Source organism: Galeopterus variegatus, unplaced genomic scaffold, assembly GCF_000696425.1.
Source record: "Galeopterus variegatus unplaced genomic scaffold, G_variegatus-3.0.2 Scaffold633, whole genome shotgun sequence".
In the NCBI taxonomy this organism is placed as follows: domain Eukaryota; kingdom Metazoa; phylum Chordata; class Mammalia; order Dermoptera; family Cynocephalidae; genus Galeopterus; species Galeopterus variegatus.
In genome coordinates, this window is record NW_007726744.1 from 297,659 (window position 1) to 322,421 (window position 24,763).

At 38.3% G+C, this 24,763-nt stretch overlaps 2 protein-coding genes across 9 annotated transcripts in view; one reads left to right on the forward strand and one right to left on the reverse strand.

Moving 5' to 3' along the window:
* The window catches only part of ANKRD40 (ankyrin repeat domain 40), a 19,184-nt gene extending 16,590 nt beyond the window's left edge, over positions 1 to 2,594 (reverse strand). The window contains exon 1 of the mRNA XM_008570837.1: positions 2,503 to 2,594. Coding sequence (XP_008569059.1) covers positions 2,503 to 2,594 — 92 coding nt within the window. The remainder of the gene's footprint in view (positions 1 to 2,502) is intronic.
* LUC7L3 (LUC7-like 3 (S. cerevisiae)) overlaps positions 2,588 to 24,763 on the forward strand; it is a 26,076-nt gene continuing 3,900 nt past the window's right edge. For 5 of the 8 annotated variants that reach the window (XR_550353.1, XM_008570826.1, XM_008570827.1 and 2 more), the window contains exons 1-9: positions 2,593 to 2,854; positions 13,863 to 13,929; positions 17,316 to 17,355; positions 17,890 to 18,034; positions 18,500 to 18,574; positions 19,502 to 19,606; positions 20,756 to 20,917; positions 21,366 to 21,649; positions 22,431 to 22,591. Coding sequence is in view for 7 of the 8 variants with exons in the window: in XM_008570826.1 (XP_008569048.1) it covers positions 2,756 to 2,854; positions 13,863 to 13,929; positions 17,316 to 17,355; positions 17,890 to 18,034; positions 18,500 to 18,574; positions 19,502 to 19,606; positions 20,756 to 20,917; positions 21,366 to 21,649; positions 22,431 to 22,591 (1,138 nt within the window). In the remaining variant the exon portion in view is untranslated. Of the gene's footprint in view, positions 2,855 to 13,862; positions 13,930 to 14,242; positions 14,362 to 15,003; positions 15,090 to 17,315; positions 17,356 to 17,889; positions 18,035 to 18,499; positions 18,575 to 19,501; positions 19,607 to 20,755; positions 20,918 to 21,365; positions 21,650 to 22,430; positions 22,592 to 24,763 lie in introns of those variants that run through there. The other 3 variants (XM_008570832.1, XM_008570829.1, XM_008570830.1) reach the window with 3 other exon arrangements.

The following is a 24,763-nucleotide window of genomic DNA, read 5'->3' on the forward strand; positions in this document are numbered from 1 at the left end:
GATGACCGGTAAGGGGATCTTAACCCTTGACTTGGTGTTGTCAGCACCACGCTCACCCAGTGAGCGAACCGGCCATCCCTATATGGGATCCGAACCCATGGCCTTGGTGTTATCAGCACCGCACTCTACCGAGTGAGCCACAAGATGACCGGTAAGGGGATCTTAACCCTTGACTTGGTGTTGTCAGCACCACGCTCACCCAGTGAGCGAACCGGCCATCCCTATATGGGATCCGAACCCGTGGCCCTGGTGCTATCAGCACCGCACTCTCCCGAGTGAGCCACAGGCCGGCCCACCCATCCCTCCTTTTAATTCTAACCTTATTTTGCTGCTTTCCTTCTTAAAAGAGCTGTCCAACCACCATTTTACTTCAGAATTTCCCTTCATTCTTCAACCCATTCTAGTCTGGCTTCCAACTATAAGACCTTATGAATACTTTTCAGTTCTCTCCTAGCAGACCTTCAGCAGTTTTCTACAATGTTGATCACTTTTGCTTTCTTGAAACATGTGCAAGGAGGGGGTTAAAGTATAATGCCCTCCAAATTGAGAAGGTACTTGGAGACTGAAAAAGGAAGCAGGCAGGTCCATTTGGTAATCAGATATATTTATCAGTTGGGGTGACTTACAGACAGGAGTAGGATGCAGTGAAGAATCAGACATCAGCAGATGAGAGCTCTCTCTCTCTTCAGGTTAGACAATGTTTATATAGCAAAAGCCCATGTTACTAAGAATAACTTCAAAGAACCATCTTAAGAAAAATAAGGTATAAAATCATTCATCAGGCATCTTGTGATCCACAAGGCAGGGGTCTTGCGATGTCTGGGCTCAGGCCACTAACACCACCTGTTGTAATGAATTACTCTCTCCCTGAAACCTGTGTTCCCTTTACATTTGCCCTAACATTAAGGTGTGACTGGTCGGGCCGGCCCGTGGCTCACTCGGGAGAGTGTGGTGCTGATAACACGAAGGCCCCGTGTTCGGATCCCACATAGGGATGGCCGGTTCGCTCACTGGCTGAGCGTGGTGCTGACAAGTCAAGGGTTAAGATCCCCTTACCGGTCATCTTTTAAAAAAAAAAAAAAAAGGTGTGACTGGTCAGTGAAACAAAGGAATAAGGTTGAGCAGGAGTCAACATGGTAAGTGGGGCACAAGATGGCATTGGTTTTGTTCACCCTCTAACAAAACATTTTCTCCTTTTTGTCTTCCTTGACTAAACTTATCAGATTTTCCTTTGATCTCTCTGGGTTCTCCTTCACAGTATCCTTTGCTGGTTTCTTCTCTATCCAAGTCTAAAACAGCGTCTCTCACATGTTTGGCATCCTCAGGTGATTTAATGAGCTGCCTGCATACCCAAGACCACTAGTTTTAGTTTAGTTTTAAATACATATCTTGGGGCCTGCCCATGGCTCACTCGGGTGAGTGCGGTGCTGATAACACTAAGGCCACGGGTTCGGATCCCATATAGGGATGGCCGGTTAGCTCACTGGTTGAGCGTGGTGCTGACAACACCAAGTCAAGGGTTAAGATCCCCTTACCGGTCATCTTAAAAAAAAAAAAAAAATACATATCTAAATAATGATGAACAATTGTTTCATATCATGAAATATGACTGATATATACTACTCTCTCTGCTGTGAATTCTTTTCTGTCCACTTCACTTGGCTGGATCTTTATCTTTTAGGTCTAGTCATTTCCACAGAGAAGCCTGTGACTCCTTGACAGCACCTTTCTTTCCCCATCATCATCATAACAGCTAATGATTAAATGAACTTAAAATGTATCAATGTGTAGGGCCTTACATTGTATCAATTCATTTAATCTTCACAATAACACCATGTGCGGGTAGGGGGCGGGGGGAGGAGATGACTAGTATAAATCTCATTTACCAGATGAGAAAACAAAGGCAGAGTGGCAGATCCAGGATTACAAACCCAGGAAATCTGTGTTTGGAGTCCATGCCCTTAACTGCGCTAGAGTATTATCCCAATTTATATTACCATTGTCTCCCTCACTAGGGCACAACGTCTGCAGGAGCAAGGACTGTGTCTGAAAGGTTCTGAGCAGTACCTGGCACATGGAAAGTACTCAGCTATTTGTTAAACAAATGAATCAATAATTAAAAAAAAATTCCAGGCTGGAAGACAGTTGTAGGACTGAATCCTCATACTCCACGTGACACTGTAGAAACCGCCTTGTCGCTTCCTATCTTGATTTCCTACCCTGCGAGTCAGGGGAATCAAGGTAGGATGACAAAGCCAGGTAGAAGAGGCGCCGCGCGCAGAAAGTAGAAAAATGGAGTCGAAACACGGAATCAGAGCACTGATCTGCGGTTTCGCCCCTAGAAGGTGGCACCATGTGGCGCAAAGGGAGACACTGCCTTTTTCTCCATTTCGGAGCGGTGTACAAGCTTCTAGACGTAGGCTCCTGTTTCCCAGTGTGAAAAAGCCGGGGAAGGCCGGGCACCTGGGGAGGCAGGAGGTCTGCGGTCACCAAGATGACTACCGTGCGGCCCTGGCAGGCCCCGCCGGCGGCCGCGGAAGCCGGGCCCGCCCTCGCCGCTCAGGCCTGGGCGTGTCCGCGCGGACGCACGGCATGCTGGGAAGGCGCCCGCGCGGCGGCCATTTTGTCTTGTCGGCTGCTTTGGAGGAGAGGCTTTTGGGCCTGAAAGCGGGCCGAGGAGGTTGGCGGCGGTGTCGCCGGCGTTTTCGTTGGTGGGTGCCAGGGCTGGTGGGAGTAGCCGCCCGAAGGAAGCACCATGATTTCGGCCGCGCAGTTGTTGGATGAGTTAATGGGCCGGGACCGAAACCTCGCCCCGGACGAGAAGCGCAGCAACGTGCGGTGGGACCACGAGAGCGTAAGTCCCGCGGGCCTTGGGCCTGTGCCCCGGGCCGGGGGGAGGGAAGCGGCGCGGGCCAGGGCCCGCCGGGCCGCCGCGCGATTTGGGGCTAGGGTCGCGCCGGGGTCGAGCGTCCGAGCCTGTGGCCGAGGGAGCCGGGAGGTTGGTCCAGGAGGGAGGATTTCGTCCCGACCCGGGGATAAGAGGTGATTTGTTTTATTGTTCTAGTAGCTAGAAAGTCCGCGAGAGCCTTTGGCAGAATTTGAAAAGCACCTTGATGAGGCGGGGAAACGCGGGAATGGAGGAATAGGAGCATTTTATTACGTCTAGCGGCTCCGAGTTTTCACCTTATTATGAAATAGGGATAAGGGCAAATTCTTCCGCTATCTGGGCTGAGCGTCGTATTTAGACTGAAATTTCTGACCAGGATTAGTGGTAAAAATCGTGGCAGAATCTTATTTCAATACTGGTTTGATTTCGGCGCTTATACGGGAAGATATGGTTGATTGACTATAATGATTTACAAATATTATCTGATAGCAGTATGTTCTAATAAGTCCCCCATGTAGATGGTTGCCAAGGTTTTTTCTTTCACATAAAACTCATTTGATCCTCTTAACCTATGAGTAAGGGTAAATAGTATAATCCCACTTTCCCAGGTGTGACTTGAGAGGCTCACCGAAAGTCTCTTGGCAAGTGGCTAAACTAAACCTAATCTTTGTAGTCCTGTTTACTTTCCACATTTGTATCAAACTGGCTCCCTGCAAATGTGTTTCAGGTATTTCGGTCTAGTTTAGAACGTGCAGTGTAATTTTAATTGGTTGGACTTATAATCAAACACGGGGATTTTAAAGCAATTGTCAGTCAAAATATGAATAAATAGTTCAACAGATGTGCTTTTAAAAAAAGTTCTTACTCTATTTCTAAACATAGGCTTTGGTTAAAGAAAAATTTCTTTTGTAATGCACGAAAACAAGTTGGTGCTAGATGAGTCCTTTTAGTACCCTAAAAAAATAAAAGCTTGTTTGGCTGAAGTTGTATTGGGGTGCTACCAATACAACTTTATTTTATTTTATTTTTTAAAGATGACCGGTAAGGGGATCTTAACCCTTGGCTTGGTGTTGTCAGCACCACGCTCAGCCAGTGAGCCAACCGGCCATCCCTATATAGGATCCGAACCCGTGGCCTTGGTGTTATCAGCACCACACTCTCCCGAGTGAGCCATGGGCCAGCCCTTACCAATACAACTTTAGCCAGTGGAGTGAAGTGTTCTTATACTAGAATTCATTATGTAGAGCATTTGTCATATTCATTAAAACCATTGTCATTGATTTCGAGCTGTGAATCTTTAAAGAGGTTTTTCTTTTTTCCTCGACGTGTAGTTTCTCCCCTCATTTGTTACAGTAAGAAACTAAGAGTAACTTTGTTGCTTATCTTGACACTTTTCTTTTTAGGCATCTCTTTGTCATGGTGAAGTAACTTTTTCAAAATGTTTTTTTACCGCCTGTCTCAGTAACCTTTCAATCTAAGCTTTGCAAATGTAACAAAACAAAACATTATGATTCAGCTGACGTGCAAATAGGACATTGTATATTTTGGATTAAAGAGAAAAATGCTTTTGATGCGCTACTCATCAACTGGAGCAGCCTTATGTCTCTGCCTCATTCATTCTCCCCTCCCCCCCAGCTGGCTGGTGGGGGGGATCCGAACCCTTGATCTCAGTGTTGTAAGGCTATGCTCTAACCAACTGAGCTAACTGGCCAGTCTACTCCATTAGGTTTGAACTCTTATGAAGAAACTGTTTGCAGTGGTAATTTATCGCCACATTGCATTGTATGTGATGGGTTTATAACTTTGTAATGATGAGGCTCAGAATAGCAATTTAGGTTTTAAGTCATCTCAGCTGTATCAGCTTTCCGTTCAGTTTTAGTGCTTTTCACTGATTTTAACTTGTTTGTCACCAAAATACTTCATGTCTTTAATGACAGATTGTACTTGGTTCTAGATTCTAGGAATTCAAGTCAGTTACTTGCATTTCAGATTCATGTCTGCAGGGAAAAGGTTTGTGGTGTCAACTAGGGACAAAGTATATGGCCTCTTCTAAATAAGTGGAATTACTGTAGGAAATAAAGCAAGGGAGGCCTTTGATATTATTTCCGGATCATTTACATATTCATACGCTGTTGGCTGTTAGTGCTAATCTTGAAGGGATGGGCAAACCCAGCATACTCTGTAAAGGACTCACCACCACTGTAGCCTGATATTTCAAAACACTTTTGCATTCCTATTCTTTTTTTTTTTTTTTTTTTAAAGGATGACCGGTAAGGGGATCTGAACCCGTGGCCTTGATGTTATCAGCACCACACTCTCCCAAGTGAGCCACGGGCCGGCCCTTGCATTCCTATTCTATTTGGAAATTTTTCTTTGCCACACTTGTACTAAATGGAAAAAGCCATTTCAGCTGGGCAGGGTTCTTTTGTTTTCCTTTGGAATAGGGATCAATAAATAGCAAAAGAAGGAAGCAACAGTGTATTAAAACTCCAGTTGTTGTGGCATCTGTAGATATTTAACGGTCAAATTGGAAATTTTACCTTAGCATTAAAAGTATCTGTAGTTCCAGTCAGTATTTGACTGACTTGTGGAATTTGTTTTAAATGCAGATTTCTGTATCTCACCCTCCAAAGTGACTGATTCTGTAGGTTTGGGGGAAAGATCCAAAAACCTTCATTTTAAAAAAATGGCTCCTCTTATGCATTTTAAAGTTTGTGAACTAGTGCTTCTTGACCCATCTTGGTCAGTCCCGGGCTTTAATTGTGCAGATGTGCACAATTAAATTGTAATTGGTATTAGTTTGGTAGTAGCTTCTAATACTGTTATGTTTTTCTCCCTACTCTTCACAATCAGTGGTGTGAGAGCAAGTAACACCTGGGGAGCTAGGTTTTAAGTGAAGGGTGCATCTGTGGTGCAACTCATCAGTCATTTATTTGGAATGTTAACATATGCAAACACCACCAAGGTTGAATCTCAGAAAGCGCTTTACTGGGGTTAATTCTTTACAGGCATTTCCAACTTTGTAGATTGCTACCTCTGGATCTGAGAGATAGAGAGTAGTTTTCAGCTAAGTGAAACAGCTTTAATACTGTTCGAGGATTCATTGACTCACCCTCCCACCTCGTTTACCTGTTTATTATTTTCCTAACCCCACCTCTTATATTTTTGTATTTTGCATTTGCCTGAGATTATTGGTATTTTTTTATTGAGCAGTTTGTATCTGCTCTGCTTGGTTAGTCCTTAACAACTGCGGTAATGAGGAAAGCATATGATTGTAACTGCCTAGGGTGAGTACCCTTCAGTTAGCGTCCGCTTGGGAAGATTTCAGTGTTTGCCAGAGAAGGCATTTACAGTAGTCATTATTAGAAGATGGTAGGGAATTGTAAAGTCTGGTCTGGAGATTTTATTTTTTTTATGTAATATAATAGGAATTTTGTAGTTCAAATTGAGGTTTTTACATTCCAGCTCTAAAACTGAAAGTGAAATTACTTAATTGTTGGCTTAACTCTGATTCTAATAATATCTGAGATGAGATTTCTTTCATCAAAGAACTTATCAAATTCAATCATACCGGGCCGAGCCCGTGGCGCACTCGGGAGAGTGCGGCTCTGGGAGCACAGCGACGCTCTCCCCGCCCCCGCGGGTTCGGATCCTATATAGGAATGGCCAGTGCGCTCACTGGCTGAGCGCGGTGTGGGTGACATCACACCAAGGGTTGCAATCCCCTTACCGGTCACGAAAAAGAAAAAAAAAAAAAAAATTCAACCATACCCTCTGTTCTGTGAAGGTTTAATAATTTATGAAAGGAGTCGAACTAAGTGTTCTTTTCTAAAATCTTTGGAATGTTAACATATTGTCATTGATACTGAAAAGTTGTTTAGAAAAGAAAAAACAAGGCTTTTATCCACATTTTTACTTGTGAACTTTTTAGTTTATCTAAAAAGGGTTCAGAATTGGGAAGGGAAAATTAAAAGCAAAAAATTAGTAGTTATTGGGCCGGCCTGTGGCTCACTCGGGAGAGTGCGGTGCTAATAACACCAAGGCCACGGGTTCGGATCCTATATATGGATGGCCAGTTCGCTCACTGGCTGAGCGTGGTGCTGAGAACACCAAGTCAAGGGTTGAGATCTCCTTACCGGTCATCTTTAAAAAAAAAAATAAAAATAAAAAATAAATAAATAAAATAAAATAAATTAGTAGTTATAGTGTGTGACATCTACTGTAAAGTGTTTTACTAGTTTTAATTTGGGAGTCATCAAAATGATGATAGAAATGTAGGCATTTTCTGCCTTATTTATATGGTAAGTGCTGGCTTCAGAAAATTGCCAGCAGTCCATGTGTTATATGCATATATGACTGCTGTTTGCTTTTTCTCCCCAAAACATACAGAATTAGAGTACTAAACTCTCTATGTAGCCATACCCAATTCAACATTATCAATACATGGTCAGTATTATTTCCTTTATTCATTATTTTGAAGCAATTCTATCATATCAACCTGAAAGTCATCATTATGTATCTCTAAGATATAAAAACTTTTTTTTTTTTTTTTTAAAGATGACTGGTAAGAGGATATTAACCCCTGACTTGGTGTTGTCAGCACCACACTCAGCCAGTGAGCGAACCGGTCATCCCTATATAGGATCCGAACCTATGGCCTTGGTGCTACCAGCACCGCACTCTCCCGAGTGAGCCATGGTCTGGCCCGGATATAAGAACTTTTAAAAAAACATAACTACAATACTATTATCACACTGAAAATATTAAGATATTTGCTAAATATTTGTGTGGTTTTAGGAAAAATGTGTGTGTCATTAGACTTGATTTCCTTACAAAGGGAGAAGTAAAGTTCATTGCATCATTATTTTATGAAATATGCTTAATTTTCTCATTTTTTACTTGTAAGTTGGGGAAATTTCTATATTCATTTATTCAAAAATGTATTGCTATGGTAGGTAGCAGAATAGTATGGATACAGCACTTATGTATCTATATGTTGTGGTGTTGACAGATATAAAGGAGTAAACGCACTCTCATAAGACAATGTGATAAGTGCCGCAGTGCCTATATAGGGTGCAAAGAGCAAACTGGAGAGGGGTATAACCCAGACTGGGATGGATACTCTGGAAAGGCCTCTCAGACAAAGTGGCCGTTAAATATGGGACCTAAAGGATTGGAAGGAATTAGCCTGAGGGAGAAGGAATGAAGACAAATGTTGCTAGCCTGAAGAAAGGGCTGGGGAAAATCAGTGAATTTGGAAAATTGTAGGTAGTGTTGTTAGCTGGAGGCCTTGTTTTTATTGGGTGGAGAGTGTGGATAGGTAGACAGGGATCTGGTTTTGAATGGATTTTACAAACCTTGTTAAAAGTTTGGACTTCATTACATTGGAAAATGATTGAAGTCTTCTAAGCAGCAGAGATGTTTACTGTCAGGCTGCTATGGAAAATTGAAATTTTACCAGAAGTTTGTGTAGGCAATAAATAAGAGAGAGTGAACTGTGACTACAAAGGTATATGTAATAAAATTTAAGGCATGGAAATAAATGACTGGAAAGTGTGATCATGGTTTAGTTGAGAAAAAACTATATATTATCAGGGACTGAATCTTTTTGGTATAAATTCTTTTATTAAAAATTATATCTTTTGGGGTTTATCCATTTTTTAATAAAAGTTAACTCTTAACTAAAAAGAAACATTTGCCTCTAGCCTGTTGTCAGAATTAAACTTTTTTTTTTTTTAAAGATGACCGGTAAGGGGATCTTAACCCTTGACTTGGTGTTGTCAGCACCACGCTCAGCCAGTGAGCAAACCGGCCATCCCTATGTGGGATCCAAACCCGGGGCCTTGGTGTTATCAGCACTGCACTCTCCCGAGTGAGCCACGGGCCGGCCCAGAATTAAACTATTAATGGTGGAAGTGACAAAAGACTACAGGGTGAAAGGTGTGTGTTCCCCCCCACACACACACCAGTAAAATTTTTAGGCATTCCTGGATTTTCAATGAAATGTGTATGACAGTTAGGTATTGCAATAATATTTCATCCTGTCCCCCATCAGTATGTTACACATCCGCAGATTCATCCAACCTGGGATCAAAAATATTTGAAAAAAAGTAACGACAGCAATAAAAATACAAATTTTTAAAATACAGTAAAACAGTTATTTACATTGTGTTAGGTATTATAAGTAGTCTGGAAACAATGTAAAGTATATGGGAGGATGTATGGTAGGTTTTATGCCATTTTATGTAAGAGACTTGAGCATCCCTCTACACTGGGGGTGGGCAGTGTCCTGGAACCAATTTCTTGAGGACACTGAGAGATAACTATTTCAAAATATAAGGTAATTGTAGTTGACTATTTAGAATTTTTTATTAAAGTTCCTGTCCTCAAATATCAGGTTGACTGTTGCCAACATGAATTATTTTGCCAGTATGTAGATGTCAGGAAATAAAGATTGAATAAATATGTTTTCTTTATAACTTGTTTATAAAATGGAACTTGGTATTTTGGGGAGGCAAATACCTATCCAAGGTTGTTAGTAACTTAGAATACCAAAAGAAGTTCTTTGGGGCATCCCACAAAAATTTAGCTAGGGATCTATATTTGTAAATGTTTGTAAAGACATTTATATATGATTTAATGATTTGAAGACTTTACTATTGGTACATAACTTAGCTGACGTGGACGGTAGTGAAAAACAGCTAGGCAACTGATTTGGGGAGCAGTTTAACAAAAATAATGCAGACAACATTGAAAATATTTAATTAGCTCAAGGGAGAATTACATTGCTTTCTGATTGATTCAGGTAGTTATAGAAAGACAAAAGTCATTAAGATGTTCTTATTGTGTACTTTTTTGAGTAAAATGAAGTGAATGCTAAAAAAAAAAAAAAAAAAAAAAGACTTTTTAAGTGTAAGAATTAGCTAGCATTTTTCCAGTTAAATATTCATACTTAAACCCACCAAAATGTGTCTTTACATTAAATCACATTCTCTCATTTAAACAGTGATTTCATTAATACATTAGGGAATCGGTTTTACTATTTTATGTTTTCCCTTTGAGTTTAGAACCATTAAGGGCTGGCTGGTTAGATCAGTTGGTTAGAATGCTATGTTAAAACACCACCCATACTGGCCAGCTGCCCCTCCCCCCCAAAGTTTTTTACTAAAGTTAACATGCTTGCTATAAAAGATTCAAATGTAACACAGAAGTAAGTAAACTGTGAAAGTCTGTTCTTGCTCCTTGCCCCATTTCCACATCCTCCCCCCAAATAATTTTAAAATTGGTAAAAATTTGAGACTTTTCCTAAAATTTACAGACACATACACTTACATAATTTTTTCTTTTTCTTGGCGGTAGGCTATTATAGGGATCTGAAACCTTAATCTTCCTTAACCTTGGTGTTAGAAGACTGCGCTGCAACCAACATAATATTTTAAGTAACTTTTGTATTATACTGCAGAATCTTTCCTTGTTGGTACATATCAATCTACCTTAATTTATTTGTTTCCTTTTGGATGTGTAGATTATGTCTAATTCTTTTCCAGTTCCCAACCAAGCTACAGTGAATGTACAATATATATGAATTGTCTTCAAAAAGTTCATGGAAAGATTTATTATTTTTCCTATTTTTCTACAAACTTTTAAAAGTACCCTTATGTATCTGAGCCACTTGTAGGATAGCTTTCTAGAAAGAAAATGACAAAGAAATGCAGTTTACATTTTGATGGATGCAGCCAAATTCAGCCTCTAGTATTGTTGGAATGTCATTCTCCCAACCGTATATCTAACAGCAGATATTGTTTTAATTTTTTGACAATTCAGCTTTGTTTAAAATGATGGAAATGTGTAATTAAAATTTTGTAGTCAAATTTCCAAGATTCGTTGCGTGTCTGCATTCTCTTAACTGGAGTTAAAGCTGTGTTGTTGAAAATGAACTCTTCTGGTCACTGGTGTTGCCTTAAATTTATTAAGAGGATAAATCATAATTATGTTAAAGAGAATTCTGATATTCTCCATCCCACGTGGTCCATATGCCTTCCACCTTTGGTTATCAGATTGTTAGGTCCATGGTGGACATTTAGGAAAGACTTGCTGAATAAAAGACTAAGTGAATGAATTAATTAATAGGTATTTAGAGAGTTTGCATGAGTATTAACTTGTAATAAGGTTTATCTCTCTTAGGGTTTACTATTAAATACAGATTGCTAGTGTCACAAAATTTGAGCAATTGATATGATCATACCCAAAAGTAAGATACTGATTCTGTAGGTTGATTCTTGTTATCAGCATTGATAATTTCATTTGAAGCATCCAAATATGTATTGTATACCTCATTTAAAAAATGTTTCAATTCCTGAGGAGAGTTAAAAGAAGCAGTCTAGCTAGAGTTTATTGAGTAGCATAACAATAAATTTTGGTTTGCCATTAAATGGTAAAGCAGTATCTTAAGGAGAGTTGAAGAGTGGAAAGAGCACATGAGCTGGATTTGGGAAAGTGGGGTTCTAGCTGGATGCTTTATGACAGGACATGTGGTTGATCTCACTTTCTTCCTCTCAGATAAGGTGATTGGACCAAATAAATTTTGGTTTGCCATTAAATGGTAAAGCAGTATCTTAAGGAGAGTTGAAGAGTGGAAAGAGCACATGAGCTGGATTTGGGAAAGTGGGGTTCTAGCTGGATGCTTTATGACAGGACATGTGGTTGATCTCACTTTCTTCCTCTCAGATAAGGTGATTGGACCAAATTAGGAAGCTCCTGGTTGGCCCACAGGCAGGCATGTCTTGTTAGGTCTACATAGTGGCCTAAAAACATTTTTTTAAATTAATTGGTAGTAGTTTAAAAATCAGACTGACCTACCCTCTACTCCCAGTTTAACAAACCTGTACAATATAATCTTCACGGTCCCACCATGAGATATTTATTGTGTCCCTTTTTTTTCTTCCCCCGTATGAGGAAACCAAGGCAGATTACAGATAAGTGGTGGCCAAGATTCAAACTTTGCACCATATTGCTTCTCTAAACATACCTGTTTCACTTGCTTGACTATTTCAAAAAGTTCTTTGTCTTTTCACATGTAGTTTCAGTAAGCACTATATTGATATTTTATTACTAAACAGAATCATATGATTTCCTTCTTAGTAATACTTGGAGTTTGTACTTCGTTATATTTTAGAGTCAGGAAGGACTGTAGAGATGTGTTTATTCCTCATTTTAATGGTGAGCTTTTCTGAGAATTGTAGAGATTGTGGCTTGCCCAGTTTAAATTTAAGAAGGAACAATATTCTTGTATTGGTCATGATGGCAATAGAAGTCCTATTGAAAACAATAAAATCAATCTTTAGATAGAATTTTTTCCAAAAGCCTTCCTTCTGTTAAAATGGGAAATAGAAATCAAAATAAATATTTACAAGTAAGTGAAGGTAAAATTACACAGTAATAGTAAACTTTGATATCTATAAAGGCTGCACAATAAATTTAGTTTTAAAATTATTATGTAACTATACAGTTTATAACCATAAAGAATGGCTAATTCTGGCAGTAACTTTTACTAAACAGTTTTGTGAAATTGCTAAGTAATTGTTGGGTCTGTGGAACAAGGGTCTGAAATTAATATTCTGAAAGATTAGGCCACAGTGAAAGTGGCATGCTCTTTGCCCCATCCTCCCTCACCCAAATAAAAGAAATTCTTAAATGTTTTTAAAAACTGAGTATTGCATTGGTATTTTATTGTTATACACTTAGAGTGAACACAAAGTTTAACAAATTAGACTTTTTAATAATTAGAAAAGTATATAGCATTTAAAAACATCTCATGACGATTGGAAGCTCAGAAATAATTTGAAAAAGCTATTCAACGCATATAGGATTTTTTTTTTTTTTTAGTAAATGACTTATTTGTAAGAACAGTGTTACAAAGAATAATCTTAAAAGCCAAGTCTTAGAACCGCTAAAGAAAACAGTACAGAGATACTAGGACATAAGGCTATATAAGGATAATATTGACATAAAACTAAATCTGTTTAGATATTATCTATAAATCTTTAGATGTGTTTTATGACTTTAATTCTTCTGGACACAGTTTATGAAACCACATTATTTCAAACAACTGTCAAGCCTTTGAGGCAGAAGACAGTTTATTTCAGATATAGTGTTAAGTCCTAAGTGTCTAGAGAGAACTCTCAAATTTAAATTTAACACTACCTTTTCTTTCATTTCGTAGTTGTGCATTGATAATCACCCAGTAACAATGTAGTTTTATGTGAAGGAAGGGTGACATTTTGGAATTTGATTAACATGGTTTGATTGCAGTGTTACAGATGAAATATTGGATAGAGCAGTTTTGGACTGTATCTGAAGGACTTACGAAAGTACCAATGGGAAAGAATTAAAAGTTGGTTTCGTATTAATAGCTTTTTTCTCATACCATAGGAAACCCCCAAGAATCATTCAGTAAAGTATTGGCATGTGCATAAATATCCAATACATTTTAAGGCCTGTTACAGGATCTTTTAAGCAAAAACATGGAACCAAAGTGCTTTAAATGGGTGTTATCTGTGATTTAGACAGTAATTCTCAAATCCTAATCTGTAAATAGGTTCTAGTCTATTAAAAAGTTAAAATAACAACAGTATAGATTTATTAAAATAAAAAAAATTTCCTGTCATTCTGGGATGTCTTCCCTGTATTTTTTGTTGCTATTGGGGGGGCCAGAAGGTGGCAACTAAAAGTAGGTAGCAGAAATTCCTGTAACTCTGTCAGTCCTGCACATATTTTCTTTTATTGAAATTCGGGAGTCCAAAAGTCACTTATTTACCTGATTAATATGATTCAACAAATTGTTCTTACTCTTACTTGTTCGAAAGATGTGAATAGATCGAGAAATGAGAAAATAATTATTTGGCACTCTTTTCCAATATAGTTTTAAAACTGAGCAGTTAAAAAAAGCTTAAGTACCTTTGTTTTTCTTCACTAGGTTTGTAAATATTATCTCTGTGGTTTTTGTCCTGCGGAATTGTTCACAAATACTCGTTCTGATCTTGGTAAGTGGATTTTCTGTGTAACTTTAATCAAATTTATGATTTTTTAAAAAACGAGTTCTTTATAATTCTGAAAAAAATTTTTTTCTTAAAGATTTGCTGATAATTTCTTACTTGGCTTAGATATTTGGATGTATTAATAAAATGTCAGTCTGGTTAAACATCATGGCTTAATTAAACAATCATGTCTATTTCCACTTCCTCCCAAAACTCCACTAAAATGAAAAATTTTTAAAAAGATGTAAATGGAAGAGGAGACATCATTAGAGATGTCAGCAAATTTTTTGAAGATGACAAGTGGATGGAGGAGTAGCAGCAGCAAACTCAACAGAACAGAGAAACCTGTGCCCTAAAAGCCTGCAGAAGGGGATACTAAAAAGAAGCGAGTGTTTGATCAACAGAACCCTGGAAAGGCTCAGGATTTGGAGGCACCAGGTACCACAGAAGGCAGGGTTGAGTCATGGGGCTGAAAATGAGAGAGATTAGTCTAGTTCAGGATTTCTCAACCTGATACTGTTGACATTTTGAGCTGGTTTTTGGGGGACTGTCACAAGCATTGTAGGATGTTTAGCAGTATCCCTGGCCTCTACCCACTAGATACTAGTAGAATACCCCTTCCCCCATTGTGACAACCAAAAATGTCCTCAGACATTGCCAAATGTCCCTGGGGGTGGGGGTGGGGGCAAAATTCCTTCTGGTCGAGAGCCACTGGTCTAGGTGGTCCTGTGCATATGTTGGTCCTACCTCTCCCATCCCTACGCCCCAGGAGAATAGAGGGTTGTTTTCTGGAGAAATTGGATTAGAGAGACACTAGTTCATCTGAACCACAGAATACAAAGAATAATTGACTTTTTTCAATTCTCTCAAGGATGGTGCATAACTGGTATCATTCTAGATACATAAAAGAAATTAATTCATTATGCACAATGTTTGCCTTAGTGTATTAGGGCTGGAAGAGTATAGATCTTGAGATTGCATACATAGCATAGGGCAGTAGCAAGTAAAAATGAGACCGTAAAAGAAATTAAACAAGTTCTGTGTTCTTAATAGTGGGGTTCTTTTCTGCCTTGTCCCTAGAAGGGTACAGCCAGATGTTTTTCCCCAGGCAGAAGAGGATTCTTCTCTAGAGAAAGTCAACAGTTCCAGATAAATGATCTCTACAGGTACTGACCCTTGGGGAATCTCCTAAAAGAAAGTCTTACTGCCTGATTTTCCTATGATAAAGCCCATTAGTTGACAAACCCTGCCTGTCCGTACCAACTTCCAGTTAGATTTTGGAAGTATCTTTTAAAAATCAGTTGCCTACAAAGGAACACCAGCCAGATATTTGAAGAAAACCTTTAATATGAGAAATTAACAAAACTAACAGAAAAAAAGAGAATGTAGTGGAATTAGAAATTATGGGGAAAGCAGAAGAAAAAGATTTTTATTATTTTATTTTTTTTAATTTTTATTTTTTAAAAGATGACTGGTAAGGGGATCTTAACCCTTGACTTGGTGTTGTCAGCACCACGCTCTCCCAAGTGAGCTAACCAAGTGCTTTCACTTTCCTGCAGAATGTCACAAACTCCTTGTTAGTCAAAGTGCTCTGAGATGACAGTTTTGTATGCGCAACTTTAATTGCACAAGAGTCCTCCTTTGACATCCACAGCAACTACCATCAAATTTTAACAGGATCAGGTCATATCTGAAAGAGTACTTGGCATCTTCTAGTGCTGTAATTTCCCATATATTATTCTAGTAATATTTATTTATTTATTTATTTATTTATTTTTTTAAAAGATGATCGGTAAGGGGATCTCAACCCTTGGCTTGGTGTTGTCAGCACCACGCTCAGCCAGTGAGCAAACCGGCCATCCCTATATAGGATCCGAACCCGCGGCCTTGGTGTTACCAGCACCGCACTCTACCGAGTGAGCCACGGGCCGGCCCTAAAAAGGGAACTTTTGAATGACAGAAAAACACTTAGTAATTAGACCTGGAGAAATCTGAAATAAAATCATTGGAAAGATTTCAAAATAAAATTCAGGAAGTTTGTTGGAATGTTGGGCAATAGAACAGAAAAGAATACAAATTAAAAAAAAATTTAGATCAATCCAGGAACTCTTAATACCTGATTAATAGTTCCAGACAGAAAAACCATATGGGGCATGAAATTATCAAAGAAATAAAAAAGATTTGCATTACTGAAGGATGTCAGTCTCTAGAGTGAGTGGATTCTTTAAGTGATTGGCACAGTGAATGAAAAAGACTCATACTAAGGCACACCATTGTGAAGTTTCAGAATACCAGGGGTAGGGAGTGCGAAGGTCACAAGATTATGAATCTGGATGGCCTAAGACTTGTCAGTAACAACACTGAAGCTTGAAGACATTGGAGAAACACCCTAAGGGTTCTGAGTGAAATTGTATTTTTGCCAAAGTTAGCTATATATCCAAATAACAAAGTATGAGGGTAAAAAAGAAAATTTTTTTTCAGTCATGCAAGGTCTCAACAAATTTATCTTCTGTGGACCTTTTCTGAGGAAACTCCACCAAAACATTTGTGTAAACCAAGAATGAAAAAGAAAAACAAGAAATTGAGTAAAAACCGCATGCAATACAGACAGAAGAAATGACACTGATTATCTGATATATTTTGAGTCTTAAAGGAAATTAGTATTGATATAGTTTCTGTTGCAGAGTTGAAGTGTTTGAGAAGAATTTGGAAATAGATACGTGAAAAACAAAACAAATGAAAAAATTCCAAGAAAAGTGTATCAGAGATGTCATCATAATGTACCTTCTGTTTGGCCCAATACTGTTTGAACAGTATTTGCACAGTCAATATAAACACTGAATGTTTGTTCAACCTAGAATTTTGATGTCTAAGCCTGATAAACCAAGAAAAAACAAAATAAGTATAAAATTTAGAGATATAGAGGTAAATTCCAGAAGAAATAGCTAAAAGATTTGAAATTGGTTGCTTTTTGGAGGTGGGAAGGAGTAGGACTAGGTTGCTAGCCTTGCATTATTTGACTTTATATGCAGGTATTTGAAAATAATAAAATATCAGTGGTGGTTCAGATCAGTGGTCCACCCCATCAGTTTTCTTTGGTAACAGTAAGGAACAATTTTCTTCCTTCCTTCACCTCCTCTCCCTTCTCTAATTACCATATAGTTACTCTCCATTACATTGACCTTGAAGACTGAGGAGACCAATTTTCATGTGCTATTTGAGCATGATGCTTCATGGTTCAGTAGGATCAATATAGGTGTCTATACACTACTCAGTGATAACTGGATCTTTTTTCCATTTTAAAAAGAAAACTTTCCCCTTTTTTGGCAAGAGAAAAGGTTGTTAATGTTACAAATGATTTATACATTCATATTTTTCATTTTTTTTTCCAGGTCCATGTGAAAAAATTCATGATGAAAATTTACGAAAACAGTAAGTTATACTTTTTTGTCTTTTTAAAAAAAATTATTTCCCCCTAGTCATTTGGTTTAAAGGGGATAAGGGTTGGAAATAATTGGAATTAATGTCAAATTAATGTCTGATGGAGGTCCAATCACTGGCTACTGGCTGGGGATGGTAAAAAAATTGTGTAGCTTCAGTGGTATTACTGTAGGCCATGATATAAGTGCATTAGTTTATGCCAAACTTTTTTCCTCTATAACATTTGCTTTTTAACAGCCCTGACATTATAGAAGGAACTTGTCCCAAGTCTAGGGACCCAGTTTCAGTATAGTGGTAGAGCTGGGGGTTAAACCCTGTGTAAAACGAATGCTCTTAATCAAACATAATGCTATATACTGCCTTTCCTTTACCAGAAGGAGGGACAACCAGAAATTCACTTCATGTAAACCTAGTTTGCTCTTCAGCCTAAATACAACAGTTCTTGAGACTGGCTAAGATAGAATATGTGAGTTGTAATAAATAAAGGTTTGGAATATAAGTGCTTGTTTATTTTCATTTTATCAGATATGAGAAGAGTTCTCGTTTTATGAAAGTTGGCTATGAGAGAGATTTTTTGCGATACTTACAGAGCTTACTTGCAGAAGTAGAACGTAGAATCAGACGAGGCCATGCTCGTTTGGCATTATCTCAAAACCAGCAGTCCTCTGGGGTAAGTATGAAATGAATTTAGTCTTTGTAAAGGGTCCTTGTTCTCTGGAGACCCAAAGACCTTCCTAGTATTTGTGAAACTTGTCTTTAATTCATTACTTTGTTCTGTTAGAATGATATAAAACTTAAGGCATTTTTTCAGTCTTTATTAGTAAATATAACATTGATTTAGGGGGGCAGGGGATGCAGCTGGCCAATATGGGGATCTGAGCCCTTGATCTTATTATTTCAAGGTGGCACTCTAACCAGCTGAGCTAACCAGCCAGCCCCTGATTTTGTTGATCATAAAATTTTTCTCAAATATCATTACCAACAAAAAAAATGTAATTGACTAACCAAAATTGAAGGTGATTGGATTACTATCCTGTGATTAAACATTTTAATTATTAAATAGAAATACTATTTATGTGAGAGTTTGAATGTTTGTTTTTTACATGTTGATAATATATTTTATTGTTTTCAATAGGCAGCTGGCCCAACAGGCAAAAATGAAGAAAAAATTCAGGTTCTAACAGACAAAATTGATGTACTCCTGCAGCAGGTGAGAATTGTGTATGTTAATATTTGAAAATACTTGGAACAGACACTTAACCAATGAAGATATAAGGGTGGTAAATAAATATATGAAAAGATGAAAAAAAGTTAATGTACCATGAGCCATTCCATTTCTAAGTATTTACCCATGAGAAATGAAAATGTGTCTCTGTAGGGACTGGTATGCCAGTATTCTTAGGAGCTTTATTCCTAATAGGCCAAAAAACCAAAACTGGAAACAATTCACATGTCCATCAACAGGTGAATAGATAATTAAATTATGATATATCCATATGATGGAATACATACAGCTCAGTAATAAAAAGGAATTAACTACATGCAACAGTATGGATAAATCTTAAAATTTATTAGGCTGAGTGAAAGAAGCCAGACCAAAAAAGGGATACAAACTATGATTCCATTCATATAAAATTCTAGAAAACCCAAACTAATCTGTAGTGAGAAAGCAGATCAGTGGTTGCCTGGGGATATGTATGGGATTGAGTTTAGAGGAGGCACTAAAAAGAGGTAGGAGGAAGCCTTTTGGGATGATGGATATGTTCGTTATCTAGATTGGTGGTGGTGATATGTCCAGACATATCAAAAATGGATGTTTTATTGCTTCTCAATGAAGTATACTTAAATTGTACTTCATTAAAACTGTTAACACACACACACACACACACACACACACACACACACACACACACACACACACACAACGTTTTATTGCTTCTCAATGAAGTATACTTAAATTGTACTTCATTAAAACTGTTAACACACACACACACACACACACTCTCTCTCTCTCTCTCAACCCAAAGAAGGTACAGTGAAGAAAACCAAAAACAACCTAATGGGGGGGTGGGGGGGAGGAAAATGCTTAGTTTGGTTAGAAAGGAGTCTTGACTTTTTTTCCGTTTACCCTTCTTAGATTGAAGAATTAGGATCTGAAGGAAAGGTAGAAGAAGCCCAGGGAATGATGAAATTAGTTGAACAGTTAAAAGAAGAGAGAGAATTGCTTCGATCCACAACCTCGGTGAGTAACAGCCTCATTTTAAGTTACCCAGCCTGTTTGTTATGAATTACTTGGGATCTATTCCTATTTGAGAATCTTTGAAGACAATTTTCTAATATCCTAAATTAAGAGTCAGCAAACTTTCTTTTAAACGGTCATAAAGTAAATATTTTAAGGCTTGCAGGCCACAAGGTCCCTGGCAGCTTAGTAGCTCTGCCATTGTATTGTGAATGCAGCCTTAGACAATACAAATGCATATGACTGTGTTCCAGTAAAACTTTATTTACAAAAACAAGCCTCTGGCTGCTGGGTTTTATTGTCATTTTTATTACATTAAATTACTCAGTACATATTTACTTCGTTAAAAATTGGTAAACTCTTGGGGCCGGCCCGGTGGCGCACTGGATAGGTGCGCCGCTTGGGAAGCGCGGCGGCGCTCCCGCCCGAGGGTTCGGATCCCACATGCGGACCGGTTCCCGCTCACTGGCTGAGCGAGGCGTGGGAGCAACACCGAGGGTTGCGATCCCGTTGCCAGTCCCTGGTCTGGCACCTTAACTTTTTATTGGAGAATATAATATACATGTTTTAGATGTTATTGATGGTAGAATATAATTGGTCATTGGTTCCTCAATATTGAATAGGATGTGTTCAGGTTATGCTCAATGAGTTTAGTTCCTTAATGAGTTTTGAATGTGGATACCACACCTTTTTTTTTTTTTTTTTTTTTTAAAGATGACCGGTAAGGGGATCTTAACCCTTGACTTGGTGTTGTCAGCACCACACTCAGCCAGTGAGCGAACCGGCCATCCCTATATGGGATCCGAACCCGGGGCCTTGGTGTTATCAGCACCGCACTCTCCCGAGTGAGCCACAGGCTGGCCTGATACCACACCTGTTGAACCTAAACAACATACTGAAATAGGTAGCTTTCTGAAATGGGTATTCAATAGTTAAAATTGAGCAGTGGGTCTCAACACTTTTCCTGGATGATATGGCAAGGTGGTTGCTGTTGCCATGCATGCCTCTCTAAAAGTTGACCAGTTGCTGTCCAGTATCACTGCTTTGGGGAAATGGAAATAGCGATCCACACGCATTAGAAATCTGTTAGTACTTTGTGAGATTGGTTCCTGCTTTCTTCCTCGGATATTCTTAACTAATTTATCATTTCAGACAATTGAAAGTTTTGCTGCCCAAGAAAAACAAATGGAAGTTTGTGAAGTGTGTGGAGCCTTTTTGATAGTAGGAGATGCCCAGTCCCGGGTAGATGACCATTTGATGGGAAAACAACACATGGGCTATGCCAAAATTAAAGCTACTGTAGAAGAATTAAAAGTAAGTTTCTTCTAAACATATATTTTAGCTACAGCTAAAAACTAACTCGCAGTAGCTTTTAGCTGTCACTAGATATAGCTAAAAATAAATATACTTTAGTTATGTTTTAGATAAAAATCAGTCACATGGAGATGATAAAGTTCATTGATGTTTTGCTGATCTTTGTAATTATTTGAAGTAGTGATAATCTCTGTGAAATTTTGGTGTTGATCAAACTTCAAAGCACTTTATTTTCTTTACTCTGAAGTGCCAGATATTGGGAAGAAATATTCTTGAGGACTTCAAGTAATAATATCTAGTGTACAGACATGGTGTTGGAATTTCTACATTTCCTGTAACAGCACCAAATTCCATAAATTGATCTACAAATTGCTTCATATTAGGTGACCATTGTTTGATAATGTCTTTAAGATTATGGTTCTATAAAAATGCAACTTGGTTTCCTTAGGAAAAGTTAAGAAAAAGAACCGAAGAACCTGATCGTGATGAGCGTCTAAAAAAGGAGAAGCAAGAAAGAGAAGAAAGAGAAAAAGAGCGGGAGAGAGAAAGGGAAGAAAGGGAAAGGAAAAGACGAAGAGAAGAGGAAGAAAGAGAAAAAGAAAGGGCTCGTGACAGGGAAAGAAGAAAGAGAAGTCGTTCACGAAGTAGGCACTCAAGCCGAACTTCTGACCGAAGGTGCAGCCGGTCTCGGGACCACAAAAGATCACGAAGTAGAGAAAGAAGGCGAAGCAGGTACATATAAAACACATAAGACAGTGTCTGGATCTTAATGACACAATAAATAGTAGTAATTACTAGTGTTATTCCTTGGAAAAGTACTTAGGAAGCTCTAAGTATCCTTAATTGCTAGGATGTATTATGAAAGTTGAATCTTCAGGGCAACGTTTTTGCTATTTGCAACCTGTCTAGGAGGTTTGACGTAATCTTTTTTAAGAAATCAGTATACCAGATCTTAAGTGCTCTTCCCACTGATTCTAAGAGAAAACATGCAAAATCAAATGAGTTTTGCTGTTTTAACTAGTTATAATTGAAGAAGAGTCTTTAAAGAGCACAGTGATAACTATCTTAGCACACTATTTGGGATAAATTAAATTTTTAAGATTTCTTTTCTTTTCTTTTCTTTTTTTTTTTAAAGATGATCTCAACCCTTGACTTGGTGTTATCAGCACCACGCTCACCCAGTGAGCTAACTGGCCATCCCTATATGGGATCCGAACCCACGGCCTTGGTGTTATCAGCACCACGCTCACCCAGTGAGCTAACTGGCCATCCCTATATGGGATCCGAACCCACGGCCTTGGTGTTATCAGCACCACACTCTCCCGAGCGAGCCACGGGCCAGACTCTGAATTTTTAAGGTTTCTGTTGTAAATGTTTTATAGTGGGTTCTATTCATTTGATTTTTAAGGGTAAGTTTTGCTTAATCTTGTTGATTATTCAACAGTATATACTTCTTCGTGGCCTTATTATAATACCAGCTGAAGTTGCTTTCCTTTCATTTTAAATTATTAAGAAGTAGAGATCGACGAAGAAGCAGAAGCCATGACAGATCAGAAAGGAAACATAGATCTCGCAGTCGGGATCGAAGAAGGTCGAAAAGCCGGGATCGAAAGTCATATAAGCACAGGAGCAAAAGTCGGGACAGAGAACAAGATAGAAAATCCAAGGAAAAAGGTTAGTTTATATAAAAATTCTGTTCATTAAGAGACTGTTTTCACATTCTTATCTCCTCACTCACTTTTCTCCAGACACAGGCAGAGTTACACTCCTTTTTGATTATAAGGAACATCATTAAGTAGGAGACAGGCATTCCCCCACGCGCCCCCCCCCTCATGTCAAAATTTAGTTCTTTCAAGTATTGTATTACCTTTCAGAGTTATCAGGCTGTACAATTTATTACCCTGGTTATTGACTACATTTTTTAAAATCCATTGCAGTATTCCATATGTCTTGGAAGGTAAATGTACATTGTTACATTGGTCTTCATGTACAACATTCATTTAACCTCAGTAATTAACTTCTAAGTTTCCAGAAGTTGAATATCTTTCATGTGTCTTAACCATGTTTTCTATTGAATTAGATATATGCTCTTTCCCTCTACTTTTTCCTTTGGTTTTCTGTGGCATCCCAATAGCTAATTTACTGTGCTATTAGCACCGTCAGTCGACTTTTTCATTTTGTCTTTGGCATGTTTTCACAAATACATTCTCATCTTTTAACTTAGCCTTTATCGAAAGGTAATTCTTTTAATTATCAGGGTTGCCTTTTATTTTCTTCAGATTCTTTTAGCATCTTTCGTTTTATATTGACTGGGCTGTTCTGCTTTGCATGGTTTTAGGAATGAGAGGAAGGGGCCTATTTCTAAAATTCACAGCTCTGTTTATTTCATTTTCTGCCTGTGTCCATGTTTGATCACCAAAATAATATATGTGCTGCTATTTATTATACTGCTCTTTTATGTGGTACTCATTTATTATATTTTATAGAACTATGATCATTTTTTGCTAGACTTTATGATTTTTGCTAGACTGAGTTAGAGCACTAGCAGTATAAATAATGGACATATTTTTTGGCTTTTTTCCCCCTTAAATAAGTGCACCCTCTGTTTTTAAAATATCTATTCTACGTGTACTGACATTTTTTATAATGTGTAGCAAATGTTAAAAAGTAAGAAACAATAACTGGCTCTTTAGTTCAGTTGGTTAGAGTGCAGTGTTATAACACCAAGGTCAAGGGTTCAGATCCCCATACTGGCCAGCAGGCCCCCTCCCCCCCAAAAGTAAGAAATAAGGTGATTATTTACTTATTTTTGTAAATGTAACTGTTAGGAGCTGTAGTATTGGCCATTTAAGTTCAAAATTTGCTTCCATGACCCCAAAGGCAATTGCTGCAAAGAATTAACTGATTTTATATTAGTTTAAGAAAATTTCACCTAATCTTTTTGCAAGACTTTCTGTATAATGTATTTCTAGAATGGGGGATCAACACTCAAGAGCCAGTTATGGATGTCAGAGATCAAATTAATCACTTTTTTTCTAAGAGTTTTTTTTAATGCTGTATTCCAATTGTTACTTAAGTAGCTTTATTCTACATCATCACGTGTGTTGCTTAAAATAGTTGGGTTGGTTCTTGTGGTCAAAAGCTAGCTAGCCTTCTTACTATGTGAAATCAAAGTTGAGCAGTAAATGGCACTGGCTGGACTAAAAACAGGCATATTTGTGTAATTTCTGGAGAGAGCAAAAAGGTCCTGAATTGCTTAATTATAATTCTTGTTGTAATGGTGCCATCGTGGAATTTAGTATAAGTTTTGTTTAAGCAAAATGAGTTGCATTTAGATAAGGACAAATAGGGATTTTCCTGGTGAGACACTTGGAGGAAGAAGACTTGGTGCTGAGAAAACGGTATCAATCCTGTCTTGAATGATTGAGTATGCCATAATAGAGTTATCTTAAACTTTGGGATCTCTTTTATTTTATTTATTTATTTATTTAAAAGATGACCGGTAAGGGGATCTTAACCCTTGACTTGGTGTTATCAGCACCACGCTCAGCCAGTGAGCAAACCGGCCATCCCTATATGGGATCCGAACCCGGGGCCTTGGTGTTATCAGCACCGCACTCTCCCGAGTGAGCCACGGGCCGGCCCTGGGATCTCTTTTAGAAGCGATATGATTTGTTTACTTTGGAAAATGCCATGTAACCATTTAGGCACTCCTAAGACCATAAATGACTGGAAGTTTGGAATTTGGGGCCAGGTATGAGCAGTAGCAGGCACTTGATAATGGCAGAGGAGTGAGAGCAAGATAACTACTCCAGGTAGTTGTGATGGGAGCAGTTTATCTAACTC